The 26984-nt window shown below is 36.4% G+C and overlaps 1 protein-coding gene across 3 annotated transcripts in view; it reads left to right on the forward strand.

Moving 5' to 3' along the window:
* Positions 1 to 1655: 1655 nt before the first annotated feature.
* Positions 1656 to 26984, forward strand: part of CNTLN (centlein) — a 314336-nt gene continuing 289007 nt past the window's right edge. For all 3 annotated transcript variants that reach the window (XM_046664977.1, XM_046664979.1, XM_046664980.1), the window contains exons 1-2: positions 1656 to 2043; positions 8829 to 8917. In XM_046664977.1, the coding sequence (XP_046520933.1) occupies positions 1684 to 2043; positions 8829 to 8917 (449 nt within the window). In that variant the 5' untranslated portion in view covers positions 1656 to 1683. The remainder of the gene's footprint in view (positions 2044 to 8828; positions 8918 to 26984) is intronic.

Raw genomic sequence — 26984 nt, forward strand, 5'->3', positions numbered from 1 at the left:
ATGATACCCTTTTGAGTGAATAACAAATAGCTCTTAAAAATGTGCATTCATATTGATTTTGTGCCAAATGTGAATTATGTGATTAGAATTCCCAGTCTTAAACCCAGTGAAATCTCACATGCTATCAGACCCAATGCGTGTTTCGAGTGACAGGTATGGAGGAAGGGTAGAGATCAGAAGCACAGGTTTTACAGTGAAGTGGATTCATATCCTAGCTTTTCTAATACCGCATGTGGGACTTCAGGCAAGGAACAGTAATCTCTCAAGTCTCAGTTTTCTCACTAGTAAGATGGGGATAATGATATCTATTTTCTGGTGATGTAAGAATTGAATGAGTTCATATATGAAAAGTGCTTAGCAATGGACTCATCATATAGTAAATGTTCAATATGGTGGTGACTTGCAAGACAGGCTTATATGGACCTTTTCTAATGTAATCCTTTTATAAATTGTGTGAGATATTTACCTTCAATGGGAAGGAAGTTAATTCATCTTGCCTTCTCAGGATTCTAACTTGGGGGGGGGGGGGGGGGTATCTTTTGATGTGCTGACTAGATTCTGGCATAGAGGGGTACTTTTGATTAAATGAAGAGGTCATCAGTTAAAGCGGTTACCTCCCTACTTCACTGTCCTTCTTTCCCCATCTCAGCTCTCCAAGTATTCTGGATCTCTTTCTGCAGAAGGGTGCAGAGCTAGCTTTTGGTAGAACTCTAGTGTTAAGCTCAGTGTGCATCTCCTTACTAAATTCATCAAGGGTGAGACATAAGGACAAAGAAAGAGAAGGTTATTGCCTATTTGAAGTTTATAAAGAAAAAAAGCAGGAAGGTAGAAAAAGGGAAGAATGAACAATAAAGAAAGCTGGTCTTGTTTCTTTAACCACACTCTAAATTACTGATTTCAAATTGGTCCAAGGACCCAAACCATCGGGCCATGTGGGTCACACTGGCTCTGATATTCAGCCAACACATAAAGAAGCTGACAAAAATTCAAAGGAAAGCATTACTTTTGCAAAACAAAAGACAAAGGGTGCATACAGGATCATAATTCAATTGGGAAACCTGCCTGATAGTCCCAACTCAGCACAAGGCTTTCCACGTCTCCTTGACATCAGTCAGCTGGACGTCGGCTGTACGTGAAGCAGTTTTGCTAAGGGGTGTGAAGAAAACGCTTAAGTGTAAAACTTATTCCCTGATCCTCAAAGAGCTTACAACAGCGCTGGAGAGATTAGCCGTGTAACTAACACTCCAGGGCGGTCAATGAAACGTGACAAACGAGTTGGCAGGGGCCTTGAAAGCGGAGGAATTCACAGTTAGGGATCATTTGGGGCAAGGGGCTTGTCAAGGAAGACTTTAAGAGGTGGGATGTTATAGACTCTAAGTGGCGAATAAAGTTTTCGATGGGCGGGAACTCACAGCATTGCCTGCTAAGGACTCAGGCTGGCCACGCCAGGGCGCGCGCGGAGCCGACTGGCCTGACCCATCGGGCCACGGCGCGTGCGCAGCCCGAAGCTCGCGCCGGGCGCGCGGCCCGCGGGATGCCCGCCAGGACCCGCGAGGGCGAGACCCCGCGCTTGAAGGCGGGAAAAGCCTCGCGCATGCGCGGCTCGGAGCGTCGGGCTCGCCAGGATGGGGAAGGGGGGGTGGAGTTTCCAAGAGGGAGCTTGACCCGTTAGCAGCCGCGGCCATGGCGGCGCGCTCGCCGCCCTCACCGCTCCCTCCGCCCCCAGAGCGGCGTTTGGGACCCTGGTCCCCACGTGTTGGGCGGGGAGCTGTGGTACACACAGTGTCCTGCGAGGCCACGGGGCTTGCCGGCGGAGCGCGGGAGGGCGTCGTGGACAAAAGCGATATCTCCTTGCGGGGCGAAGAAGGGTCAGGGGGCCGGCGAGGGCCAGGGCGGGCAGCTCCGGCTCAGGCTCCCCTCCTCAGCGCGCCCGCGGGGTCCTGGCGGCTAGAGGGCATCTCGGTAGAGGAGGCGATGGTGACCCGGACGCAGCTGCTGGAGGACGAGCTGAGCAGCCTAAAGGAGGAGCTGGCCCTGTGTCAGGTATCGAGGACTCGGCGCCGGCCTTCCCCCGGCGGCGGGGCCGGGACCGGCGGGGACGTGCGCCCCTCTCCCTCTGCCTTCGGCTGCGTCGCTGCGCGGGTTGGGGACCCACCCGGTCCCGCCCGGCGGCCCTCCCTCCCGGCTCCCGCAGCCAGCCCGGCCCGCTGCTCGGGGCTGGAGGGACGCGGCGGCCCCACCGCCCGGGCTCCCGCCCCTGTCCGGATGCCGGCCGGGCAGAGTTCGCCTCGGCGCCCTGGCTTTGGTTTAATTCACTAGCGTACCCCCAGAACTTGCAGTCACACCCCAGGCCGTCCCCCAGAAGCCGAAGTTCTCGGTCGTGACTGTAGTGGTACTTGGTGCCGCAGGAGTGGAGTGCCATCCACCAGTTGAAATGTTGAACAGGAAAACACTTATTAAAATAAAAACCATCGATGAAGGAGCCTGTTTTCGATTTTCAAACCCACAGTTGCCCTTGTTCTTAAGTTAACTGAAGTCGAACTTAAGATGTAAACACAGAACGATAGTTTTTAGGGAGTCTCGGGCCGGGAACTTTCACACACAATAGATGATGCCTGTTCCTTGTTTATTAACCAACTGTACTAACTCCATGGTCCGTGAGTGAGAAATCTCACTTTCATGTCAACTGGCCAGTGAAAAGCATTTACTAAATCAGTTGCCTGAACTTTATTTTCCTGGCATTTGAAGAGTTGGTGCATACCAAAGACGGCTTGGCTGTACTCACGTTTAGAAAGATTTGGTTTTCCTTTAGTTCTGCAGCCTTACCACATCTTTTGGATTTTACCAGAATCTTTAGACAGGGTGAGGAGATTAAATGTTGAGAATTCACTCAGCAATAGATCTTTGAGTAACTGCTTTCAAGATAGAACCAATAGGGACTGCTGAACAGCAAGGTAACTTTATGAACGGTATCAGTTTAGATTAATAAGAATTCATGAAATTCGTTGTCTCTCATATTGGGTCCTTTTGCCCCTTTTGTAGGTCCTTGTTGATTGTGTCAAGGCTATAAAAACATGACAGTCTTGTTGAAATTAAATATGCCTTTGCTTAAACAAGTTGGGGAGATATTACGTGGCTGCCTCCTGTTCATTATCCCGTTTTGTATTCTTCACTGGTTAAGGAGGAAAGGGATGAAATAAAAGACATGAATGGACATTTTATCATCTGCACACTTCACCCTTGGGTATTTTAAAGATGTGAACCCATGATAAAGGCCTTTGTGACTTTGACAAGTCCTAAGATGCTATTTGCCCCTATCTTCTCCATTCATTCTGCCCTACCCCTTGCTCTGTTTCCCATAGTTATACCCTTAGCTGGCTAAGGAGCTAAGATATTTACTTTTTATGAGTGACTTGATTAAGGAAATCAGTCTGTTGGAAACTGCCCAATGACTCCCTCCCCCAAATACATTCACTGTTATATTCTTTAAAAATATAGCTTCAAACATGGTGTTGGCCTTTGTGACCTTGGACATATATGAACTAGGAAGATGATGGAAGTTCTTTAGGCAGATGTAAGAATAGAAATGGTCATAATTAGCCTAGAACAATGGTTCTTGAGATTTTTATAATGTTGACACTGTTAGATGATCATAGGCATTCCAGTAATGTTAGATGAGATTGGCAGTATCCCATACTATAAAAGTTTAGTCAAACCATACTCTTGCTTTTGGGGAAACTTAGGCGAAATAATAATTGAATTCCTAATTGTTTGGTAAAAAAGCATTGAAGTAATTAAGCATTCACTTTTACATCTTTTTTAATTTGTTATTCATTTACTGATTCAGGTAGAAGTCATAGTACCCTAGAATATATAGCATTAACTCTATGTTTTTTGAAACTTTCAAAAATGGTAACCCAAAATAAGAAATTCATTTTATATCTCAACCGAGTAAGTATACACACATACACATACATATAATTTAAGAAAGAATATTTACCCTGTGTGTTATGAATTCTGATATTTTCTTTTAAATTCTATTCTTTAAGAAAATGCTGGTCAGATCTACTAAATTAATTTCACAATCCAATAATGGGTCAAATATACAGTTTGGGAAAAAGAACCCTGCTAATTAGTCTCTGGTCATAAGTAGAAGTTTCAGTTAGGTCAGTTGGTTGTTTTCCACATTTAACTTAATTAGAATTAAATTATATGTAGTGGTGGAGAAAAAGAAAGTTTGAGTGATTCCATGTACCATTCTACTCCATGGGAATGACTCAGAATAAGCATGTGATAGAAAACAATCTCAGTTACAAGTCTTTCTCTTAATATGAACAGCTCATCCTATTCTATGTGATTGTAACACGTATTTAGTTAAACGTTTTTTTTCATATGGCCCCAGATTAGCAAGCAACATACACATAATGCTTAGCTGAAGAAAACATGATTAATTTCAACATGGGGAGAAAAACTGTCTATATTGGACTTACTGAGGATAGGATGTTAGCTTCCAAATGTAGCTTTTTCCTAAGGAACTTTCAAGGGTGCTCCAAAGGATAATTTTAAGTCCATAACATTTATGCCTTATTCATTGATTTAGAACGTAACTTCACCATACTCTTAATTTTGATTATATATTTCAAAATGTGTTCTATTTGTGACGAAGGATGCTCTCGGTATGTAAATGTGCACATTTATCATCTATAGAATGCAAGATGAGAAAAAGTAATGTTATATATGTGTAATATATGTGTATACACATTTATATTTGTGTGTGTACGTGTGTATATATATATATGTCAAAGCTTAATTCCTTTTTTACTAGCGGTCAAGAATATTTACGAAACCTAAGAGCCAGTTTTGGGTAAAAAATTATTTAGGGCATTTAAGTGAAATATATGTTCATTATTCCAACTTTAATGATGAAACTAACTTTCATGAAGCATATCATGTTGGAATTAAGAGTATATGACTAGAAAACTCAGCCAGTTATATTTTTTGTTAAATATTTAGATGTGTTGAAACCTTGCCCAGTCATTCACAAACAAAAAAATTTTGAGAACATATTGTATAATTGGAATCCTCACCATTGTCAGTAGCTGTGTTCTAATGAATCTTTTTTGTGCAATTATTTTTCATAATAATTTATTGAGTGGCTATTTTGTGCCATACTTTGTAATTAAACTCCTTCCATTGTCTTCCCTTAGTTCTGATAGGCAAATTATTTGTTTAAATTTAAGAAATAGTTTTCATATGTTTGTGGAATTTATTCCTTCAGTAGAGGTCAACTGAGGGCCTATTATGTTGCCAGACACTAAACTAGGTGCTGGAAAAGTAGTTATGTGATGAAAAAGACAATTTTGGGTGTCTATGTCTGTAAAGTTGACATTTATTTCCATTCCAGCTGATAAGTGAAAGTCAAAGCCAATCTACCGCTGAGATAATTTAGACCCAAATCTCCTAGCATTTAGTTAACTCTTTCATAGGCCAACTTTAATAAACTTTGTGAGAGGGAGTAGGTTTTTTAATTTAAATTTTAAATTATTTGATTCTGTGTGGAAGTTATGTGATAAGAATAAAGAATTTTATAATGAGAATTTTTAATCATTTTTATTTTTAATTTTTTAAAAAATATTTAAGTGCTCAAAGGAAGGGAAAATATAGGTAAATATAAAGAGAATGTGATTGGCAATAGTTTCCTTGTTTTAATCATGTCTGGAATAGTTTGGAACCTAGTTTTGTGTCTTTTCGGGAGGGCTTTATTTCTTTTTGTATATGAAAGAGGGTCTTTTTAGTAATTAGAGGTATAATCCACGTTTAAGACGCTATACCATTTAAATAACTAAAACATTCACAAAAATGAGTACATAAAATAGTCCAACAATCCATTCGTAGCATTTTATTGCTCGTAAAAGAACTTACTTAAAAAAAAATCAGATATCACTTAGACATTTGAGTATTTTTAGGTGACAAAAATCTGAATAATATTGCTAACCATAAAAAAAATTAATAACTAAAGTTTAAACTAAAGAAACTTGGAAATAGAAAATTCTCCTCAAAATGACTTCTGGGTATAAATTGTAATTATAAATTAGTAACAATGGAATGTTTCTGGAGGAGTCTTCTGGTTGCTTTTTTCTCTGGCCTCTATGATACAAACAGCTTAAGGAGAATTTGTTGTTACTTTCTCTTTCTTGGGGATTGAAGAGGAGATGTGGAGTAAACATTAACCATAACAACAACAAAAAGAAAGAGAAAAGAGAAAAAAATGTATAAATTAAGATGTAAAGACTTTTTCATCAGATATTTGTTGATTTCTTACTATGTCCCTTTCACTGTGCTAGAGCTAAGTCTTTTATTAGTAAACTATACTTATTTAAGCTGAAGTAACTCAGTTATTTTATAAATGTTGAAAACCTACTCTTACATTTTTACTTATATTAATCTTTCTTGCCTAGTATTTTAGGTAGAAAAGTTGAGGTGACAATACATATGAATCTTTGCTATGTTGCTTGGAGCAAATTATAAGATATATTTATAGATAATATTGGTTTCAAGGGATTTTGTAATTTCATCAACATAGTTTTTAAAAATAGAGATGTTAGAACACATAATGTTGCATTAGCTTTCTTTCTCCTTATCTTCACTGCCTTTCAAACAGGTTATGTCATGTGATGTATATATTGACATTTCTTGTCTTTAACTTGAATCATTTTAATATACAAAGCTGAATTCTTGCTTCTAAAGGGATAAAGTAAAGCATGATATATAAGAATAGATAAGGTAGTACTTTCCAGTACTCAGGCTATCCAAAGTCTTTAAAAGTTTTTAAAGTCTTTAAAAAATGAACAAACAAAACCCTGAATAGATCAAAGATTTGAGCATTAAAAAATGAAAACAAAAATTTTAAAAGAAAGTATGGGTAAATATATTTCTAATCTGGGAGTAGAGAAGACCTTGCTAATTGGTATATAAAATCCATAAGCCATAATGGAAAAGATGGGTACATTTGAATATATAAAATTAATAACTCCTTTTTGCCAGAAATCTCCATCATAAATAGAATTAAATAAGCAACAGCGTACTGGGAAAAAATATTTGTCACGTATTTGGTAGACATAAGTCTAATTTCAAGATTTCCAGCAATAATTCTTATATTTCATTGGCAGAACTTAATCACCTAGCCCATAGGCAAGAGAGGCCAGTCTTTTAATTGGGCACCAAAGAGCCAAAATGGTTTCTATAACAAATAGGTAGGGGAGAATGGATGATGGAGGCAGATACAAATAGAGATATCTGCCACATAAGTAAACCCAAACAAACAACCAAACAAATATAGTATTATAAAATGAAATGTGCTATGAAAAAAATTAAACAGGGTAAGGGGTTACCAGCGACTTGTGAGTTTTGGTGGGTATACATAGAGTAGTCAAGGAAGACTTCTCTTGAAGAGGTGACATTTAAGCAAAGACCTGAATGTAGTGTGAGAATAATCTGTATAAAAATCTGGTAGATGGTACATGTGCAAAGGCCCTGGTAAAAGTACAGCAAGAAGGTTAGTGTGAACAAGGTGGGAGAGTGACAGATGAGGTTGGAGAGGTGTGTATTGGGGCCAGATACTGTGGGGTCTTTTGAGCTGGGTAAAGAGTTTGGATTATTTTCCTAATCTGAAAGGAACCCAGTTAAGGATTTTGAGCTATAGGGAGGCTGGGGACCATTATGGAGAGCTAGGCAAGAGATGGAGTTGGCTTGGACTAGGATAACGGTGGTAGAGGTGGTGAGAAGTGGCTAGAATTGGGGATATTTTGTAGGTAAGGCCAATAGGATTTACTGGTCCTTTGGATATAAGTCCGACGAAAAGAGAGTGACCAAGACTGATTCTTAGTTGTTAGGCATTTGAGCAAATGAGTAGATGGTGGCGTCGTTTTCCGAGATGCAGAGAGGCACGTTTGTGAGAGGGTAGGAAATCAAAAATTTTATTTTGGATAAATTAAATTTGAGATACCTATTAGGCATTCAAGTGGAATTAGAGTAGGCAGTTGGAGATTCAAGTCTGCACCTAAGGGTAGAGGAAAGGGCTAGAGATAGAAATGTGGGAGTATGTGGGAGTCATCAGTGTAGAGTTGAGATGTAAAACCATGGGACTGAGTGAGGTCACTTAGGGCAGTGGTCCTTATTCCTGGGTGCACAGAATCACCTAAGGAGCTTTTAAAAAATAGTGATGCTTGAACATTACCTGAAACCAATTTAATCAGAATCTCTAGATCATCACTATTTAAAAAAAACTCCGAAAGCAATTCCTAAGTGTCAGCCAGGGTTGATAACAACTGACCTAGGCTTTGAGGACTGAAATTGTCCATTATCCATTGGGTTTGGCCATGTAGAGGACCTTGAAAAATGATTTTAGCATAATAGTGGGGAGGGAAAACTGACTGGATGAGGTTATAGAGTGAATAGGAAATGAGGAAGTAGAGATCGTGATTATAGGCAACTTTTTCAAGGAATATCACTGAAAAAGGAAGGTGAAAAATGGAGCAGTAGCTATAGGGTAATTTTGTTTTAGAGTGAATTTACCTTGATATTTAGCATTTCAACATTTACACCCTAAAATGTAAGTGGTAGAAATAGTAAAAGTGAATGTGGGTTACCAGTGTAAGAACTTCTTAAAAATAAAGCTTTCCTGCTATACTTTTCAAGAATGTATTTTGTAGTTGTAGAACTAGGGATCAAGTAATTATTTTTTTTCATTTTTTAGTTTTATATAGTGTCGTGTCTTCCCTGATTTAGCTACAAAGCAATACACTTAAAATGTCTTTTGTTTCTTTAAGGCTGATAAAGAATTTGTATGGTCTTTGTGGAAACGGCTCCAGGTGACACACCCAGATCTCACACAAGCGGTCAGTTTGGTTGTGGAAAGGTGAGCTCCCAAGTTATTTTTTCATGAGTATTTGGTTTGTTGAATTTGTTTCTCTTCATTATTAAAATTAAAACCTGGCGTTAATCCCATGAAGAGATTCATTTGACTTCCAAATGAATGTGAGCATGGTATAATTATTGGATTTATTTCAAGGGGTGTGAATTCACCAAGTACAAATAGGCCATATCTTCTGCTCATATTCTGATGTATTTGGGAAGTTTCCAGGTAAGATATAAAACTGTGACTTAGACACTGTGTGTGTGCCTTGAGCTATTATAGCTCAACTTTAAAAATTGGAGAAGTCCTTGTTGTTTGACTTCTTACTCTGAGACTGCCTCTGTTGGCAACTTCCTAGACATGGCTTAATTTTCCCCTAAGATAATTGTAACATGTACTTGAAAGCCTAGGATGACCTTGCCAGAGTAGAATAAGTGTTCTGGAATAGGTTGAGGGATTTCACTTATCACTCTGTATTACCCTGTAGGGAATGCCCAGTCATTTAACTACAGGTTATGGAACCTCTCCTTGGTCATTAGAAACAGTGGAGTGATGCTGGTTACTCCTTATCAAACATTAGGTATACAGTGGTCCCATGACACTTAGCACAGCAATTAAAGCACTTGCTTTCCTATTAAATGGATTTCATTACATTTCCTAAATGAGAAGCTAAGCATATGGATGTCTTTTCCTTTTTCTTTATTGGAATCATGATTATATAATATGAATATAATTTTTCTGATCACTTGAACTATATTTACCTTTGGAGTGTCTAGCCCTGGGATCATTCCAGTATTGTCTGGAATTTGACTTTTTAAAATCTGGGGTATACATACCTATGTCTAACTTTACCATCCTTGGTTATTGTGAATTCTTAAAATAGTATAATCAGTTTCTCCTCCTGTTGCTTGTGTGTTTAATTTGTCAATCAGTTTTTCCCTTTTGATGATCAGAATTAAGTCTTTTGTTGAAGTACCCTGTTAATCACATGATCCTGATTGAGGATCATCTCAATCATCCTTGAGATGAAATGGGGTCACTCTCAGTCTCACTCTGTTTTTTCACAGAATATGCCTTCCAGAAGATATAGTCTTGGGACTTCAGTTGTCATTTCTGTGATTCTTTCTTTATCCCCCCTCTCCTTTTATTTTTATATATTTTGCAACTTTCTAATTTATTTTTTTAAACTTTCTAAAGCTATCTTTAATTTTCACTTTTCTCTTGGTTGAGACAGAAGCAAATATTAAACTATCATAGATCATTTTTCTCATTCTTTGTTTTCTATTTTTCACATTTTATAATATATATCTTCATATAAAAGTATATATATACAATTTATAAATAAATGTACATATATTGGGGGTGGGTACTCAAAAGCCTTTTGCTGATAAAATATATAATGGAAAATTTTGAAGATTACTGCTTTACAGCTATGATTCTCAGAATTTTAGTGTGCATAAGATATACTTGGAGAATTTATTAAAATGTAGATCTCTGAGACTTTTCTCTGACCTACTAAATCTCTAGGGATGAGGTCCAGGAGTCTTTTTCGAATAAACTTTCTAGGCATTCTGATGTTGTAGTCAATAGATCACACTATGAGATACCTTGGAATTTGAGTTGACTTTTGAAATTGGAAACTTATGAGTGGCATTTATAGTTTTACAATTACGTAAATATTTATTTTGTAGAGAACCATCTAGTATGTTTGGACCTTTTGAGAGGGAGAAATGGTATGCTATTCAATCTATATTTGTCAAAAAAGAATATTCTCAGTATCAAAGTCAAATATAGACTGTCTTTCTGTATAGTCCATTAGTTACCCAAATGATGCTATATTTAAGTCTGTATAGTATTTGTTCCTTGGTCTTCCTGGACAACCTTTTTTAACCTGTGGAACTTCTAATTGCCCTTCATTTCTGCTTTTCTTATTGTAAAGATGTCTGTGTTGACATTTGTATAATGGCCAAAGGCATTCTTCTTTGGGCCCTTGGAAGATGGTATGAATTTAGACCAACTGCTGTTTAAACCTACTCATAGCTGTCATCCCAGGATTTCTTTTCATGGTACTCTTGAACTAGTTCCATAGTTTCTAGGATCCTACATCTTCCTTTTTCTTTTTGTTGGATTATGTTTTCAAAATTTTTTCTCAGAAAAGATACACAAGTGGTTCTACTTTCTAACTTCTTACATGCCTGAAACTGTCTTTCTTTTGTTCTTGTGCTTGATTGATACTTTAGCTTAACGTAAAATTTTATGTCCATGTAATTTCCCTCAGATTTTTGACAGTATAGCTCTGTTATCTTCTTTTAGCCTGTGGTGGTGCTACCAAGTGTATGTGATCCCAATGCAAGTGTGATTCTTATTTCTTTGTAGGTAGCTTGCTTGACACTTTTAGGACTTTCTCTTTATATGTGATATTGTAAAATTTCAACATCATCTATCAACTTGAGTCTTTTAAAAATTCAACCTCAGCCTCTGTTGGGCCCTTTCAGTCTCCAGACTTAAGATTTTCTTTGGATTAAGAAAATATTCTTCTGTTATATTTTTTCTTCATTGTCTGTGTTCTTTTTTGCAGCACTCTATTAGAGGCTGGATCTTGGGGATTTGGCCGTCTATTCTCTCATATTTTCCATCTTTTTATTCTGTCTCCTGAATGGCCTTCTTACTTTTTCTTCCATCAGTGAATAGATTTTTTTTTGCATTTGCCCTATTTTGTTATTTGGATTAATTTTAGAAATCAAATTTTTACTTCTAAGAAATTTCTTGTTTGATTTTTCCTTTTTCCTACCAGTCTTCTTTAAAAGAATAACTTTTTAATCTTTCTGATGATAATTTTTAGGTTCTTTTCTGTTTCTTGTATTATCTTTGTTTTCTGTTGGGTAATCTCTGTTTGTTCTTAGTCCTTTTCTTTAATGATGATGGTTTTCTTCAAGTGCATGATGATCCTCCACTAATTGTTTGTATTTCAATGAAGTTCTATGTTGCTTAATATAGATAAGTTGCTTATGATGGGTTGGCTTTGCATTTTTCTATACCTGTTTACTAGAAGGCTTCTCCTCTGAATGGAAAGATTGACTGTAGGCTTTTTGTAAGGGGTCGGGGAGGGGACTATTGACAAGCTTTCCTGAAGGATGTATGGCAGATGGGTTTCACGGTAGAGAATGAGAGTTAGGCTCTTTAGTCAGTCCCTTTTCTGATTGTATTATTTGCCCCAATGAGCATAGTAGGGACCTTGTGAGGCAAATGGTTGTTTTGAAAGTAGTCTTCAGCCATTTGCTGTAGGCAAATGCTGTTCTGAACATAGATGAGTGAGAAGCCCAGCTTTTTGGTAAATGGTTCTTTAATTAGTGATCCTGATTTCTGTGGGCTTCAGCTCTCTGTGCTTTCTAATTGGGTATTTATAGCCTCTCTGGGCCTCTTCCAGAAAAAACAGCTTTCTCTTCCACTATAGACACTATTTGGCTTGTGGATTATGATTTTTCTCAGGGTTTGTCTCTGTCTTTCAGATATTTGTCAAGTTTGTGGTCCATTTTGGATCACTTTTTTTCTTTTCCATGCTGATAGGGGTTTATTCAGGGTGGTATGATTTGGAGATGTCAGTGTCACATTGTCAGTTCATCATCTTCAAGAAGGAGTTATAATATTTTTAGGAGTTACAATGTATTCTGTTATTTTTATATACCATATTTATGTTTAACCAGTGTCTTGTTGTTGTACATTAAGGTTATTTAAAAAAGATTGTATAATGATGCTGCAATGAATGGCCTTATGGATGAAGCTTTGCCTGCATCATTGGTTTCAACCAGTGGTGCTACTGACTTAGTGGACAGAGGCTGGAATTACTAAACCTTGTGAAATGAATAGGATAATCCTACTCAATTAAAGACTTATACCCTCCAAATGCCATTAGTAGCCTTTTGGAAAATGCTGAACTTATCCATAATTCTTTATTTTTTGACTTTTTGGTACTTTAGTATATGTCTTTATAAGTTTTTTGGTAGGATGTCTATATGCATATGTTTCTGTGCATGTATTTTAATTTTTATTACGAAAAATTTTAATTAGTTGCAAAGCCAGACAGAATGCATTAATGAACTCCCATGTTTACTCATGACTCAGCTTGAACAATTATCAACACATGACCAATCTTGTTTCATCTATAACCTTCTACTGCTTTTTGCTCCTCTGCTCTGTCTACCATCATCCGTCTACGTTAGTTGTGCTTTAGGATATCCTATATTCTGAATTCATTTGATTCAAAATGGATTATTTTGAAGCAAATCCCAGACATGATGTTATTTTACCTGCGGTTACATTAGTGTTTATAGTCAATTCTTGTTATTCATAGCAGTGATGTTCTATAAAGTCATTGCAAGCACTGAATTCGCAAACACTGAACCATTGCTCCTTGGGGGTATAAAGGATTAGGTTTCTGTGAGCCTCTGGTCACAACATTTTTGTCAACTTATACTCTTGCTATTTGTGTGTTTCTATTTAAAGACATCTTTTAAAATATATATTGTTGATTCATTACTGTTGAACTCATGACCAGTAGTACTATAACTCACTTCTGAACAAAGCTTATCTAACATGCTCTTTTCTCCGTAAGGCACATCACAGCTTTCTTGCACTTAGGAACACTAGACAGCACTTCTGGCATTTCGCTTGATGATCCTTTTAAACAGTGAGATCATCAACAAAAGCGCAAAAATGTGAAAAACATGGCACTAAATAGACCATGAGAAGAACACTTGTTTATAGTGAGAGCTGAAACAAAAAGGCAGAGCGTCCCTAGTTTGACCTCAGCTGGGAACATGTTGTTTGGGTGACTTATATTTTTCACCACTTCGTGCATGCATGCCTGCAAAGGACTGAAAAGTGCCACAGGTATTGATTTTAGGCTTACAAGTAGGTTTTAGTGAGTAGGCAAGTTCACAAATTCTGAATCCATGAATGAGGATTGACTCTCTCTCTAAAAGATGACGGCTGTTTTTAACGTAACCATGATATCTTTTTCATACTTAGAATTCTTTAATTATTCCCTCATATAGTCACATATTCAGTCAGTTTTCAGATTCCTCCAATTGTCTTATAACTTTTTTAAAAAGTTTGTTTGTTCCTATGAGGACTCAAACATAGTCTACCCACTGAATATATAGGTTTCTTCTCCTCCTCTTTTGTGTTTCTCTTTTTCTTTGCAATTTATTTTTGAATAAATTCAGTTATTTATCCTGTGGAGTTTCTACATTCTGGATATTTCTGGTTTTAATCCTCTGTCCTATAGTTACCATAAACTTGTAATTAGACCTAGAGGCTTATTCAGATTCAGGTTTGATGTTTTGGCAAAAAAAATCTTCTTCAGTGTTAGTATGTAATTCTTATCACATCACATCAGGAGGCACATATAGTGTCTTATCCACATTTCTTTTTTGTGATGTTAAGGTTGATCAATAGGTTATGTCTCTTTAATCTAGAATAACCTATACTCTTTTTTTTTAATGGCATTGTCTAACTAAACAAACATGGTTGTTAGTTGTCCTTTAGATATCCTACATTCTGAATTCATTTGACTGCTTCCTTGTGTTGTCATTTTAACTTTTCCTCTTTAATATAAACTGGAAGGTAGATCTAAACCTTGATTATATTGAGGTTCAACCTTTTTGGCACAAATACTTCAAAGGTTGTGCCATATACGTTATAGCATATCATATCAAGAGGCACCTGCTGTTTGATTGTGCCACTTTCAGGAGTGACAATATTTATCAGTGCATTCGGGTAATGACAGTCTAACCCCTCCATTATAAAATTGTATTTTTACCCTTAGGACCAACAAGTAATCCAGCAAATAAATGTAATAATTGGTACCATGCAAGTGTTCACTTCTCCATCAACATTTCACCTAATAATTTTAGTGTACATTGATTATCTTTATCTGAATTATTTTATTAGGGGTTAAAAATTGTGATTTTATAATTTTGTCATTTTTTCTATTTTTATTAACTGGAATTCTTTCTAGAACACTTTCTGTGACTTTAAAAAAAAGTTAATTTTTTGATTAGGTAATATGGTCATACGGTTCAACATTTTAAAATTATTGAAGAATATACAATGAAGAGTCTCCCTCTTACCTCTGTCTCCAGCTGCCTCATTTCCTTCCTCACAGACAAATAATGATAATCATATATTTATGTCTTTGTCCATTTTGAGTTAAGTTTTGTATATGGTGTGAATTAAGGGTCCAGATTCGTTCTTTTGCATATCCACTTGTCCCAGCACCTTTTGAAAAAACTATTTCTCCCCTTTGGATGGTCTTAGCACTCTTGTTGAAAATAGATTGACCATAAGCATATGAGCTTATTTCTGAACTCTTAAGTCTATTCCATTGATCTATATGTCTGTCCTTGTCCTGGTATCATACTGTTTTGATGGATGTTGTTTTGTACTAAGTTTTGAAATCTAAGTATGAGTACTGCGACTTTGTTCTTAGTTTTCAAGATTATTTTGGCTATTCTGGGTCCCTTACAATTCCATATAAATTTTAGAATCAGCTTGTCAATTTCTACAAAGAAGTCATCTGGGATTCTGATAGAGATTGTATTGAATCTGTGGCTCGGTTTGGGAGTATTGCCATCTTGCTGTTAAGTCTTCTATGTCATGAATGTGGGATGTTTTTCCAAATGTTTAGATCTTTAAAAATTTTTTTCAATGATATTTTATAGTTTTCAGAGTTTATGTTTTACACTTTTTTAGATAAATTTCTTCCTAAGTATTTTGTTCTTTCTGATTCTATTGTAAATGGAATTGGTTTCTTAAATTTATTTTTAGATTGTTCAGTGTAAGGGTGTAGATTACAGTTCATTTTTACATATTGATCTCTTATTCTACAAATGTGCTGAACATGTTTATTCTCATTCTTTTTGTGGATTCCTTAGGATTTTCTACATACAAGATCATGTCATCTGAAAATATAGATAGTTTTGCTTCTTCCATCCCAAGCTCAATGCCTTTTCTTTCTTTCTCTTGCCTACTTGCCCTGGCTGGAGCTTCAGTACATTGCTGAATAGAATTGGCCAGAGCGGACATCTTTGTTTTATTCCTGATAACAGGGAGAAAGCATCTAGTCCTTCATACCAAGTATAATGTTATCTGTGGGTTTTTCATAGATGTCCTTTAGCAGATTTAGAAAGTTCCTTTCTATTCTATTCTATTGTTATTTAGTGTTTTTTTTTAATTACAAAAGATAGTTGGGTTTTGTCAAATATATTTTCTCTGTCTATTGAGATGATCATGTGATTTTTGTTTTCTATTCTATTGGTATGATGTATTACATTAATTGATTTTTAGATATTACACCAACCTTGCATTCCTGGGATAAATTCCACTTAGTCAGGATCTATAATTCTTTTAATATGTTGTTGGATTTGGTTTGTTAGTATTTTCTTGAGGATTTTTGCATTTATATTCAAAAGAGGTGTTAGTCTGTAGTTTCCTTTTTTGTGATGTCTTTGTCTGTTTTTTTGTATCAGGGTAATACTGGCCTTATAAAGTGGGTTGAAGAATGTTTTCTTTTCTTCTAGTTTTTGGGAAGAATTTTTGAAGAATTGGTGTTGATTCTTCCTTAAATCTTTGGTAGAAATCAGTGGTAAACATATCCAGGCCTGGGCTTTTCTTTGTGGATATATATATTTTTTTATTATTAATTGAATTTCTTCACTTGGGATAGGTCAATTCAGGTTTTCTGTCTTTTCTAGAGTCAGTTTTGGTACTTGTGTCTTTCTAGGAGTTTGTCCCTTTCTCCTAACATACCTAATTCAGTGGTGTATAATTTTTCATAGTATTCCTTATAATCTTTTTTGGTTTTATTAGGTTGTTAGTAATATGCCCTTTTTTTATTTCTGATTCTGGTAATTTGAGGCCTCTCTTTATCGTGGTCAAATCTAGCTTGTCAGTTTTGTTGATCTTTTCAAAGAACCAGCTTTTGATTTCATTAATTTTCTGTTGTTTTTCTATTCTCTATTTCGTCAGTTTCTTCTCTAATCTTTATTCTTCTTCTCTCCGGCTTGCTTTAGGTTTAGTTTGCTCTTAGTTTTCAGTGTATTATGGTGGAACATTAGGTTCTTGACTTCAGACCTTTCTTCTTCCTTAATGTAGGTATTTATAGCTATAAATTTTCTTCTAAGCACTGCTTTAACTTCATCCCATACATTTTGATATTTTGTGTCTTCGTTTTCACTCATATCAAAGTATTTTCTGATTTTTCTTTTGACTTCCTCTTTGATCCATTGTTTATTTAGGAGTGTGTTGTTTAATTTCCACGTATTAGTGAGTTTCTCAATTTTTTCCCGTATGCTTTCCAATTTTATTCTGTTGTGTTCAGAGATCATACTTTGTATTATTGCTATCCTTTTACATTTATTCAGGTTTTAAAAAATGGTCTAGCATATGATCTATCCTGGGAATGTTCCATGGGCACTTTATATATATTTATTCTGTTGTTTTTGAGTATGTTAATGATGTGTGTTAGATCTAGTTTGTTTATAGGGTTGTTTAGGTCTTTTATTTCCTTGTTGATCTTCTGTCTAGTTCTTCTATCCATTATGGAAAGTGGGTGTATTAGTCAGAATTTCCTAGAGAAACAGAACCAAAAGGTTCTGTTTGAGTATATATATAAAAAGAGACTCATTATAAAGAATTAGCTTGTGTGATTATGGAGACTGGCAAGTCCAGATCTACACTGTGGGCTGGCAGGTTCAAGACCCAAGAAAGCTGATGGTGCAAATGAAGTTTGAAGACAGTCTGCTGGAAAGTTTCCTGTTCAGGGAAGTTGGTCTTTTGTTCTATTCAGGCCTCAACTGATTGGATGAGGCCTGCCCACATTATGGAGGGCATTCTGCTTCTTTAGAGTTCACCAGTGTAAATCTTAATCTCATCTGAAAACACCCTCCAAGTTGATACATAAAATTAACCATCACACTGGGATATTGAAGTCTCTAACTATTATAACTGAATTGTCCATTTCTCCTTTCATTTCTGTCATTTTTGCTTCATGTGTTTTGGTCCTCCATTATTAGGTGCATATATGTTTATAATTGTTATGTCTTCCTGATGGATTGACTCTATTATTGTTATAAAATGTACCTGTTTTTCCCTAGTGACTTTTTTGTTTAAATTTACTTTGTCTGATATTAGTATAGTTACTCCAGCTTTCTTGTGGTTGCTATTTGCATTTGCCTTTTCCATCATTTGCTTTCATTATGTCTTTGAATCTCAAGTGTGTTTTATGTAGACAGCATATTTTTGGATCATGTTTTCTTATCCAGTCTGACAATTTCTGCCTTTTCTTATAGATTGGCACCTGAGCTAACAACTGTTGCCAATCTTCTTCTTTATTTTTGCTTTTTTTCCCTCCCTAAATCCCCCCAGTACATAGCTGTATATTTTAGTTGTGGGTCCTTCTAGTTGTGGCGTGTGGGATGCTGCCTCAGCATGGCCTGGCAAGCAGTGCCATGTCTGTGCCCAGGATCTGAACTGGCGAAACCCTGGGCTGCCAAAGTGGAGTGCTCGAACTTAACCACTTGGCCATGGGGCCGGCCTCCAGTCTCTGCCTTTTGATTGGGATGTTTAATCTATTTGCATTTAATGTTATTGTTGATAGAGTGGAATTCATCTCTGCCATTTCCCTTTTTCTTTTCTATCTCTCTCATGTCTTTTTTTGTTCCTGCATTCCTCCTTTAGTAATTTCTTTGGCATTAAGTGAATATTTTCTAATGTAGCATTTTAATTTCTTTAATGATTTTTTTCACTACAGTTGTGCATTGCTTAATGATGGGGATATTTTCTGAGAAGTGTGTTGTTAATCGATTTCATCACTGTGCAAACATCATAGAGTGTACTTACACAAATCTACATGATATAGCTTACTACACACTTAGGCTATATGGTACAAATCTTATGGGATTAGTCATATGTGTGGTCTGCTATTGACTGAAATGTCATCGTGTGGCACAACTATATGTTTTTTGAATTTTTTTTTGGTGGTTGCTCTAGGGTTTACTACATGTATCTTAAAAGAATCAGCTTCAGATTTGTCCAAGCTTAATTCCAGTGACATATAGAAACTTTACTGAAATATAGCTATATTCTCTTTTATCCTTTTTTGTGGTATTATCGTTATACATATTATGTCTATTACTGTTAGAAACACAGCAATGCATTGTTATAATTATTGCTTTATTATCTGTAGTCGTTTCCTTAGCTCAGTGAAACTTTGCTAACATCCACCTCATTTGTGCTGTTATTGACAGTTATATTACACTTCACATTTTTTATGTTTTGAGCCCATCAATACATTATATACATATTGTTTTATGCAATTACTTCTCAAATCAGGTAGGAGAAGAAAGTAGAAAAAACATGCTTTTAAACTGCCTTTTGTTATAATTACATAATTACCTTTACCAGTGCTCTTTGTTTTTTTGTGTGTGTGTGGATTCAAATTCCTGTCTGTGGCCACTTGTTTTTTTTGTAATTTCTATCTTTTTTTTTTAATTTTCTCTATATTTGTTTCAACATTGTCATTGTTTGTCTTTACTTTTTTAACCATAGTTTCCTTTAGTTTTGTGAACATATTTATAATGGCTATTTTGACGTCTTTTTTGATAAATCCAACATGTAGTTACTCTCTCAGGCGGTTTCTGTTGCCTGCTTTTTTTCTTGGTGTATGGGTCATTTTTTTCCTGTTTCTTTGCATGACTTGTAATTTTTTTGTTGGAAAGTAGACATTTGAGATATTATAATTATAGCAAATCTGGCTACTAGTTTTCCCCACCCCTCTCCCCCAGGCTTGTTAATATTTGCTTGTTGATTTGATTGGTGGTTGGCTGGATTATTTTAAAGTCTATTTCCCCTCCCACAGTGTGAAGCCTCTGATGTTGCTCCTCAGGAAGGTGCAGCTTTGGGTATGCCTGTGGTCACCCTTGGATGATAGTGATTTTAGTAGGGCTGTCTTCTTCTCTTTCCTTGAGCCGTTAAACTTTACTACCTGGAGGCTGATTGCTCAATTATTTTCAACACTGCCCTAGGGTATAAATTGCTCTACAAACTAATTCAATCAAATTGTGTCTCCTTTTAAGTTTCTGAGTCAGTGTTTGATGTTTTTTCCAGCCCTAGAAGGGCTTCTTCCAGGTGTCTTATCCCTCATATCTCTCCTGCAAACTAGCTGACCTACAGTTTAGTCTGTATCTTGAATCGCCTCCTAATTGCCTTTCATCACAGCCTACACTGTTCTTGAGAGCACCTCTAGGCTTGAGCTTCTTCACATTGTATTTCAAATGAAGTCACTTCCCTTTGGGAAGAGATTGGGACCTCTGTGTTTTACATCTTACTTCTCCAGTCCCTCCCCCATCATCAGCTAAAATCTGAGTGAGGCCTCCAGAGCTGTGGGTGGGGACAATATCATGCTTCTCTCTGACTGACACCCCACTCTGGGAGATGATTGCTTGGTGGAGTGGAGGCAGCAGGCTTAGGTCCTCTTGGCTTGCCTCTCCTGGTGTGGAACTATTGTGTCATAAGGTAGGGCAAGGGAGTTAGGGTCTCCAGTATTCTCAATGGTCTATGCGCAAGGTAGAACCTTGATTCCATAAATGGGGGCTGGGCAGAAGAATGGCATCTCCACCTCTGAACAATGCTTGCCTAGGAGTTGGCCTCAGCAGCAGTTAGCTGGGGGCAGGATGGGAAACGCTGATATCTTGCTTCTCCTGGGAAAATCCCCTCCAACTGAGAACTTGGGGGAGATGGAACCCTGTGTTCTTTGCTGCAGCAATCTAGAGTGGACTGTTCTCCTTGCTGAGCTGGAAAGGTGCAGGGAGGGAATGCACTTGGTTCAGGTACCATAAATGCTTGCCTTTCTTGCTGGATTTTTGTAGATTTTGTTGAATAGGTATTTCTTCATTTGCTGTTTTCCCTTAGGACCATTTACAGAGGCTTTAATGGTGGTTTTTTTTTTTTTTTTTTTTTGTAGTGTTCAGAAGTTTCTCTGGGGAGTGGGTCAGCAGAGCTCCTCACACTGTCATGTCAGAAGTTGATGTCCCAGTCCTTGTTATTGTAAGCTGCTAAGTTTTGGGGTATTTTGTTTTCTAGCAATAGATGATTTATACACTGGATCAAAAGATATATATACTTGTAATTGTGATAGGTACTGCCAAATTGTTGTGCCAATTTCTACTTCCATTAAGCAATGTAGGAAGGTACTTATTTTCCCTGCACTGGCCATTTCATTGTTTTCAAGCTTTTGTATCGTATCTGAAAGGTGAAAAATGGTAATTTGAAATAGTTTTCACTTGCATTTTTCTTATTAAGCATAATCTAAGAGCTATTTTATATCCTTTTCTGGGACTTTTTCTTTTATGTATCTTTCTATATCCATTGCCTGTGGCATTTTTAATTCATATCCTATGGTGCCCTTCAAATTAAGTACATTATCTATAGACCTTATTGGCTTCTCCTTTGAGTTTTTTAATTACCTAACTTTTTCACTACCACAAGCATGCCATTTTCTTCCTTTTCTCGAAATTTCACATCTTTGATACCTTTTGGTCTCTTTTTGAACAGAAAATCAATTCCCAAGTTCAGTCACTTTCTCTTTTGCACTGTCACTCAAATCCAGTAATTCCTCTGTGTCTTTAACTTCCAAACCCTCTACTAGGCTCTTAGTATCTCAGCTCTGAACATTTTATTGATTTCTTTTTCAAACACCAGTTCTGTTTCACATTTTCACTTTCAGACAAAGCAAGACATAAGGCACCGAAGAAAATGATTTATAAAATTAGGGTAAAATTAACCAGTGAAAATTCTAGGACCTTTTTAATGGATTTCTAGAGGAAACTTAATTACCTTTAGGTATAGATGCTTAGGGGTTAACAAATGTTGTAAAGAAACTGGACTGTGAGATTCACAAACGCATGGCCATCATCAAAACAGATGATGTCTCCACTACATTTACTCATTCAACAAATATCAGTTGAGTGTTGTCTGAGTGTCAGATACTGAGCTGAAAGTTAGAGAAAGATAGTTCTGCTTAGCTGTTAAAGAGTACCTTCCAGTTAGAAAGACATTTGTAGAAAGAGACAATTTGTAATAGACAATTTGTACTGTGATAAGTATATTTATATTAATGTAATTATTTTTTTCCTCGATTTCTGGAAAAGTGTAAAAAGGGTTTTCGCTAATTTTATTTTAAGTAGAATTTTATGTTACTGAAAATAAAATTTTGATTTCCCTAATAGAATAATAGCATGCAAATAGAAAACATTTATATATATTGTATTTTCCTTATGAATTTGTTTGTAGAAGATATTCTTTTCTATGATTTATAGATATTTGAGATTACCTGTCATTTTATGAGTTTATTATGAACTGCTGCTGCCAAAAGTACATTTTGGATATCTCATTTGTTGTTTATTAGCCCTATAAATTCACTTTCCTTGCTATTATATGTAAACTCTCACTTGAGAATATTATTAGTGTCATAAGAGTACAACCACTGTATTTTATTTTTGAATGCATAAGGAAACATTAACACAGAAGAAACAGTAACATGGAGTTTCATAGAATATCAGTACATTAGGAACTATAGGAACTTGAATTGTTCAACTCTCTTTGGATAACTAAAAATGTGTTATTGCCAAAGTCCATTACCTTTGCCCTAGGCACACATTTTATCTTGAATTTAAAGTCAATAATACATTATTTTTTCTATTAAGAACATTATTTTGAGTTTGGAGTAGGAAAGCAGAAACTGCTGTTATTTTGCTTGGTAAAATTGTAAATAGTTTTATCCAACAAGGTACAATTCTGAATTTTCTGCAGCTCTGCCTTAAGGTACTGCAGATCATGATCCACCTACAATGACAAAGAATCCCAGGAAGTGACTTAGTTTGTTTCCTTGCTGCTACTAATCCATTCAGAGTTGGGCTATAACTTGATCTATTTTTCTCACTCTTTTTTTTTTTAACCTGTGCAAATAGTGCTATTCTCTTTTTGTTTTTGTATTATGTACTTTCTCTTCTTTCTCTTCTGTTACTTGACATTTATTTAAATGTCATAGGGCAGTGATCTAAGTACAGTTTGTAGACCTGTGTTGGTAGAAACAGTAAGGAACATGTGCCAGAATGTAATTCAAACTTATGCTTTCTTTATTGAGAAAGCTTTTTGCTTATCTTGCCTTATTTCATAGCAGAGCAGTAATTAGCAATTCACAGTCCTGCATTTTGAGTAGCACTGCCTTAAGTTTCTGTACTGTGATGTGTACCACCTTCACCAGAGATACTCTAAGCTCTGTGAGTGGAACAGAGGAAAGTATGAAGAGAACCAGAATAGTAGGTGTCAAGGAATCACCAACAATTCTTGAGGCCATCATTAAACATACAATATAATGGATTTTATGTACTTATGAGCTTCAGGTCTCTTTTGGGTGATATTACTAATTCCTTTTCCATTTGGATGTTTCCCTGAGTTGCTGAATTTGCTTTACTTCTTACTGCCCCAGAGGATGGATGGAGGGAGGTGGTTTGGTGGGCAGGATGACCTGTAGATCATGGGACATAGAACAATTACCTTAAGTGAGTCTACCAGAAACATTTCTAATTGTGTGGGGTAAAGTTCTCTTTTTTCATTTTGGTTTCAATGGATTGAGTGACTTCTCACACTGATTATTGATTTGAAGTTAAATCAGAGGATATTAACAAATACTTATGTAGATTCTGGTTTGGGTAATATCTTGAGATACTAATGCATTTGTTTTATTCTCTTTATAATTATACCCTCTTTTCCCCCATTTTCAGAAATTATTCCAGAGAGAAGAGCATAATAAAGCATATATAAGTTGATGTTAATTGTGTTCTTGTGATTCATTAAATATCATTAAGCAAATCATACATAGAGATCTCTTCTGCTCATGTGGGTCTGTAGCTTCTTGAATACTGCTTTAACAACATTTATATTTCATTACAATATTTATATGTGTCAGTCCTTTGCCTTTGCCATTGAACATTGTGAGGATAAAGACCATATTATCATGTTTTCATAGTGCTTAACATAGTCCTTGAATTAGTGCATAAAGGCACTGAATAAGTGAATGAATGGAGGCACTGAATAAGTGAATGAATGGGCAAGTAAATGAATGATATTAAACTATAAGGCAAGGGAAACTAATGTCTTGAACATAAGAATAAATAAGTTTATTTGTATGTTAAGAGGGTAATGTTAGGCAATAGTTTAAGAAGGTCTGCAAATTTGTTTTGTTCGTTGCACCCAGTAAATTAACTGCATAATTCAATAAATATTTAAAAAAGAGTAATGTTGATTTATTGGAAGGATTTTTCATTCTTTCACATAAAACATGTTAGCTTTGATTTAATAAGCATAAGACCAAGTCTTGGAATTGACATCAGTATTTATGAAAGTCTGTATTTTTATTTATGTCTTTAAGTTCTACTGGACTGAAAGTGTAGATTCTTAGAAAATTTTCCAAGTAAGTTTTCTTAAAATAATTAATTGAATATTTAATCACAGCTACCATCAAAGAGAGAATATCACATCATTAGTTCATGTAAAAAGAAATTTTGAAACTGTGACAGTAGAAATTTGGGTTAAATATGATGGATTGATCATAAGTATTTATCTCTACTTCCTCCTGAAATCTCACTAAAATGACTGTGAAGGATTTTTAAAAATGTGTAAGTGCCTTTGGATAAAGAGAACAGGAGAAAAGATGATAATGGGCAAGGGATGTTATTACATTTTTGAATGATATAAAGTGAATTGATAAGTGGTAGCTGACTAAGCAAAATGGAGAAAGGTGAAATCCATAGTATCTAGAAAGTCTTAGGAATAGGTTACAACAATGACATCTGATGGTTGGAGGGACAGATGATGCTAAAAAATAGGAAAATTGAATTAAAGTCTATATAAAGAGAACATAGACTTCCCAGTCTTCCTCTCATCGAGGCAGGAGACAAGAGTTTTATTCTCTTGAGAAATCAAAACAAGTAGCCTCTGAACCTAGGGACATCAGACATATCAAAGTACAGGGGTTAGGGTTATGCTGAAAACTGGATAAATAAATGCAAGGCAGTTCTTCTGAACACTCACTGAATTGTTCAGCTCCAAGATTGCTGGAGGCTGTGCGTTGTCCTATCTAGACAGAAGACTGAAGAATTCTCTGGAGAAACTGAGCCATTCTGAGAGAAAGTAGAGAGATACTAACATTTAAGGGTCTTCTAACAAAATGACAGGTACCGATAGAGATGATCTCCTGTTGGCAAGCTGCTCCTCCCCCAGGCCAAGAAAGCTAAGAACAATCTTTTTTCATGCCTCTTTCTTTTTGATGAAGGATCATGAGACATTTGAAGAAAATCTCCAACATAAAAGACAGGAAACCAAAAGTAACAGAAAAATGAAACTCAGAGAAACAGAGATAATGCAGAAGAAAACAAACATTTCTCAGTTCTTACTACTTACCTTACAAAATAAAATAGCTCCAAATCCGTTCCTGTGAGCATTAGATTCAAGGGATATCTATATTGGGAGGAGATGGGTAAGAAGTAAAAAAATTGTGTCTCAAATTACAAATTCAAGATATAGAATAAGAGAGGATTGACATCAGCAAGATCACAGAATAGAAAGGCCCAGCTCTTGTTCCCTCACAGAAATGTTGACTAATGATACTCAGATCGAAATAGTTTTATGAGAAGTCTAGATTCCAGTTAAGTCGCAGTACCCAAGACAAGTACAAAACCAAGGTAAGAAGAGCAATTTCAGTTTACTCCGTACCAACAAATTGCCTCAAGCCACAACTTGTTCCCCGGGGTAGGTGGGGGTGGGGAAGACACAGTGAAGCATCCCTCAAACATCCTTGGCCTTTTGGTACACTGAGGGACTAGATTCTGTCTCATCTCAGAATGCTGACAGAACCAGCATATTTCAGACACCTGGGACAGCTAAGAACAAAGGAAGAGGGGCAAGCAGCTTGTTGTTACCTGGCACAGCTCTGTGAGATTTGGAGAAGGCACAGAAACAGGCTTCTCCCCTAGAAGGCAGTGAGCCGAGTGAGCAGGCTTCCAAAATCCTGCCCTTTCACTGTGCCACCTGAGGGGTCAGTTTCTGTCTCACCTCGCCAGGAGTGCTAATAGAACTGGCATACCTTGGTAGGGGCAGCTAAAAACTAAGGAAAAGTGTGGGTGTTTGCTGTTTGAGAGGGTCCCAGAATCTCTAGACGGGCTTATTGGGGAGTGTCTTGCCCTGTCAAAGCCAGTTTATAAAGCCTGGGGGAGGTGGCTGTTTCCTCAAATGCACAGAATTAAACACACAGCTATAAGGAACATAAAAAAACAGGGAAACACTAAACAATCAAAGGAACAAAATAAGTCTCTAGTAACCTACCCTAAAGAAATGGACATTGATGAATGGCCTGACAAAGAATTCAAAATAATCATCTTTAAGAAGCTCACTGAGTTATAAGAGAACACAGGTAGGCAATTAAAGGAAGTCAGGAAAACAATACATGAAAAAATAATCAACAAAAAGAGATTATAAAAAACAACAAAACGAATTCTGGAGCTGAAGAATAAAATAATGATTGAAAAATTCAATAGCAGACTTGATCAAGCAGATGAAAGAATCAGCAAATTCAAAGACAAGTCATTTGAAGTTATTTAGTCAGAAGAGCCAAAAGAAAAAAGAATGAAGAAAGCCTAAGGGACTTATAGGACAACATTAGTGATTAATATGCATTATGGGAATCCCAGAAAGAAAAGAAGGAGAGAAAGGTGCAGAAAGCTTATTTAAAGAAATAATGGCCTACAACTTCCCAAATCTGGGTAGGGAAATGGACATCCAGATTGATGAAGCTCAAAAGGCCCCAAATAGGATGAACCTAAAGAATTCTACACAAAGTATAAGCAAATTGTTAAAAGTAAAAGACAAAGAGAGAATTTTGAAAGCAGCAAGAGAAAAGTAACTAGTCATATACAAGGGAGTCCCCATAAGACTATAAGCAGATTTCTCAGCA

Source organism: Equus quagga, chromosome 6 (genome assembly GCF_021613505.1).
Source record: "Equus quagga isolate Etosha38 chromosome 6, UCLA_HA_Equagga_1.0, whole genome shotgun sequence".
Classification (NCBI taxonomy): domain Eukaryota; kingdom Metazoa; phylum Chordata; class Mammalia; order Perissodactyla; family Equidae; genus Equus; species Equus quagga.